Here is a 4,196-nt window from a genome sequence, read left to right as displayed (position 1 = left end):
AGGTGAGTGACGGTGCATGGATGCAGTCACACCTGTACTAGGTGAGTGACGGTGGATGCAGTCACACCTGTACTAGGTGAGTGACGGTGCATGGATGCAGTCACACCTGTACTAGGTGAGTGACGGTGGATGCAGTCACACCTGTACTAGGTGAGTGACGGTGGATACAGTCACACCTGTGTGCAACGCCTTCAACCTTTAACGGCCACTCAGGGGAATATAAAATGTGTCTTTCTTAGACTGGTAGCAGTTCTGTGGAGGTGAATGCAGGTTAGTTTGTAGCTGGTAAACGTAATATTGAACCAGCTGGGTGAGTGAAGAAAGTGCAGAGATTCTTATTTGAGTGATGTCCAGAAATTATGAAGTCTGAATTTGGACCCATAAACAGCATTATATGGCTGCATGAGGCATTCGCATTTATATTCCGGGGCCCGTTGCCAGAAACAGAATTAGTCTTAACATTAGCTTTAACATTACGATGTTTCTGACAACGGGAGTGAGGCTATCTGTAGGAAAGGGATCTTTATTTAAGGTGATTGTGTCACCGAATATTGTTGTAGCAAATTTGTTGACACAACATGTAAACATTCAATCTGTTATGGTGCCCATCACTCTTAGATTCAATTGATTGAATTTCTGCAGTCTTCCCATTTTGCTTTTCTATATGATGTGAGCAAACAGTTGCAGTGTATACATGATCGTATTGTGAGAAATTTTTCTGTGCACCTTTAGTATTTTTCACTACTTCAAAAAACAACCTTATCGACTTGACAATTACTTCAATCAAGAACACTTAAACTGTTAATGGCTTATATTACGTTCTCTTTAATTTACCGGCATCAGCAATTGCTTTTATTGTAAAAGAAGGAATCGCAAGATAATGTTTACATGTCTCCACTCCACCTCATAGGGCTCTCGGCGGTTAGTTTAATAAGCATAATGTTAATGTTATAGTTTAATGAGCAGTCGTCAACACGTGAGCGTGTGTGTGTGTGTGCTGCAGGTATAGACATGGAGACGGCGCGTAACGAGGAGGAGAATCGCATGCTGGCAGATGCCAACCAGTGGCTGAAGGGCGGAATCATCCGCGAGAAGAAACATCCGAAGACTGGTGCGACGGCCCTACACGTAGCCTCTTCCAAGGGCTACATCAAGGTCGTCAAGTAAGCGCGCGTGCATGTAACTCATAGGTTATAGCGTGACTCGTATAACTCACGCGTATATCTCGTACGTATATAACTCGAACATATACGTTCATGCATATAGCTCTTACGTATATAACTCGAACATATACGTTCATGCATAACTCGTACGTATATAACTCGAACATATATACGTTCGCGCATAACTCGTACATAGATAACTCAAACATATACGTTCATGCATAACTCGTACATATATAACTCAAACATATACGTTCATGCATAACTCGTACGTATATAACTCGAACATATACGTTCATGCATAGCTCTTACGTATATAACTCAAACATATACGTTCATGCATAACTCGTACGTATATAACTCGAACATATACGTTCATTCATAGCTGGCTTACGTAGTATAAAGACTCGAATAGATTATAAAGGAGTAGCAGTTAGAGTCCAATGAAAGCAGTAGAGCCTGAGTACGGTATATAACGAACTCGCGGAATATTATAGTAACGTTACCGGATGGCATAACATCAGTACGTTAATAAACCTCGAAAAGACATAAGTACGATTACAAAGTCGTGTGTGGCTCTGTAACGTATATCAACTCGAACTGATATTAGAGCAAGCTTACGATCTGAGAGGGAGGCCAGATAACTAGTACGGGTATGATAACTCGGGAAAACAATATACGATTCATAGCATAACTCGTAACGTATATAACTCGAACATAATACATTTATGCATGAACTCGTACATATATAGGACTCCGAACATCAATAGTACGCTTCATCGCATAGCTCTTTACGTATATAATCGAATATTATAACTACGTTCATGCATAACTCGTACGATAATAACTGAAATAATGTATATACGTTCATGGGCATAACCTATACGTATATAAACTCGAAATAATTATAGTACGCTTCGCATGCAATAACGTAGTACGTATAATAACTTCGAATACTTATAATACTTCATACATAACTCTCTACTGTATATAACTCGAAATATATATACTTCAATTGTATAACTCGTACTAATAAACTCGAATATATATCGTCATACGCAAACAGTACGTAATATAACTCGGAAATATTTATAGGCGTTCATGCATAACTCTTATACGTAATAACACTGCGAACATATACCGCATCTCATGCACATGGCCTTAAATTAGACGTATAGTAAACATCGAAACATATACGTTCATTGACGATAACCATAAGTAACGGTATATAGACTCGACACATAATACGGTTCATGCAGTAACTCTTACGTAGACGTATAACCTACGAATATTAAGTACGTTCAATGCATAACTCCTTACGTATATAACGTCGAACGATATATGCGTTCATCGGCATGGCTCAGTTACGTATAATAACTCCCGAACATATACCGTTCATGCACTACGCTCTTGACGTATGATAACTCGAGAAACATATAATAACGTCATGGCATAGCTCTTAAAACGTATATAAAGCCGAACCATATACGTTCAGGCAATAAGCTCTTACAGTAAATGATATACTCGAAAATATTATATAACGTTCATGGCATAACTCTTAACGTATATCACTCGAACATATACGTTCACGCATAACTCGTACGTATAATAACTCGGAGAAACATAATACGTTCATTTCATAGCTCTACTAAATATAGACCGAAACATATACGTTCATGCATAACTCGTACGTATATAACTCGCATCAAATACGTTAATCGTAGAGCTCTTAACGTAACTAACTCAAGACATAATACGATTCATGCAGTAACTCGTACGTATATAACGTCGAACAGTATATACGGTTCCGGCATAACTCGTAACATAGATAACTGCAAAGAATATCACGTTCATTGGCATAACATCGTACATATACTGAGACTCAAACATATACGTATCCAATGCATAACTCGTACATATATAACTCCAAACATATTACTTCAATCGGCCAGTAAGCTCGTAACATAATATAACCGTTACCATATATAACTCGAACATATATGTTCATGCATAACTCGTAGATGTAGCTGAGCAATGGCCCTCCACGTAGCCGCCTCTAAGGGCTACATCAAGGTCGTTAAGTAGCGCGCGCACACATAAGTCATAGGTGTCACTGAGATTCATATAACAACATGTGGCACATTGTCCGATCACCGCAAATGCTAACAGATGAGCTCATGCGGCCGCCATGTTGATCTTGCGCGAATCACTTTGAAGCATGTTGAACGTAAGAATGTGCATCGCAGCAATGATCATGTCGACATGCGACGATAATTCGACTTCAGGAGCGGCCACTGAATCTAATAAGCCAATTAGCCAATTATTTCCACGATGCACTATTCAGTTTTTGTATTCAGTTGTGAGGCTGCGTGTAATCGCGCCCACTTTTGTGTGTGTGTGTGTGGTGTGTGTAGTGTGTGTGATGTGTGTGTGTGTGTGTGTGTGTGTAGTAAGTGTGATGGAGTGTGGGTGTGGGTGTGTAGTGGGTGGTTGGGGTAGTGTGTGTGTGTGCTGTGGTGGGGACCGTAATCGTTCAATAACGGGGTTAATGGAAATAGCTGCTCAGCGGAGAATGAGAGGTGTAATGGTGCGCCAAGTGCGCGAAATTAGCGCATAGTTCGCCGGTTCAAACCACCTAACCCACCCGCTTCAACCACCAGGACTAACCCACCGGTTCAACCCGCCCAGAGAATTCAGTCCATTTGGCCTATTCCAAAATATATTGGCCATATGCTGCCTTTATATGCAAATAATATTTTACACAATTTCGCTGACTAAGTTTTTACTTAGAAATGCTAAGAAGTAAAGTGCATGTAACAATAACAAAAACGAAAGCAAAAACGAAGTAAGGCAATGAAAATACTGGAATACTACGAGTAATGCCTAATAAACACGAAAGCTAATACCTTTTACTTAATAATGGAATAAATTGAACAAAAATAAGGGCCTGTTTGTAAAATTTGGGTGGTCGCTGTTCACATTTGGGGTGGGAATTTCAATGGCCCATGGTGGCGCGGAGATTGCGCTCGGCTG

General features: G+C 39.9%; 1 protein-coding gene across 1 annotated transcript in view; it reads left to right on the top strand.

The window, feature by feature from the left end:
• The window catches only part of LOC106811758 (protein phosphatase 1 regulatory subunit 12A-like), a gene marked incomplete in the record, with an annotated part of 85,163 nt that overhangs the window by 44,980 nt on the left and 35,987 nt on the right, over positions 1–4,196 (top strand). Inside the window, 1 exon segment of the mRNA XM_014815478.1 lies at positions 1,004–1,163. Within this exon segment, the coding sequence (XP_014670964.1) occupies positions 1,004–1,163 (160 nt within the window).

The sequence above is a fragment of the Priapulus caudatus genome, unplaced genomic scaffold (genome assembly GCF_000485595.1).
Source record: "Priapulus caudatus unplaced genomic scaffold, Priapulus_caudatus-5.0.1 Scaffold571, whole genome shotgun sequence".
Lineage (NCBI taxonomy): Eukaryota > Metazoa > Priapulida > Priapulimorpha > Priapulimorphida > Priapulidae > Priapulus > Priapulus caudatus.
Note: the sequence above shows the minus strand (reverse complement) of the source record. Positions and strands in the feature narration are given on the sequence as shown.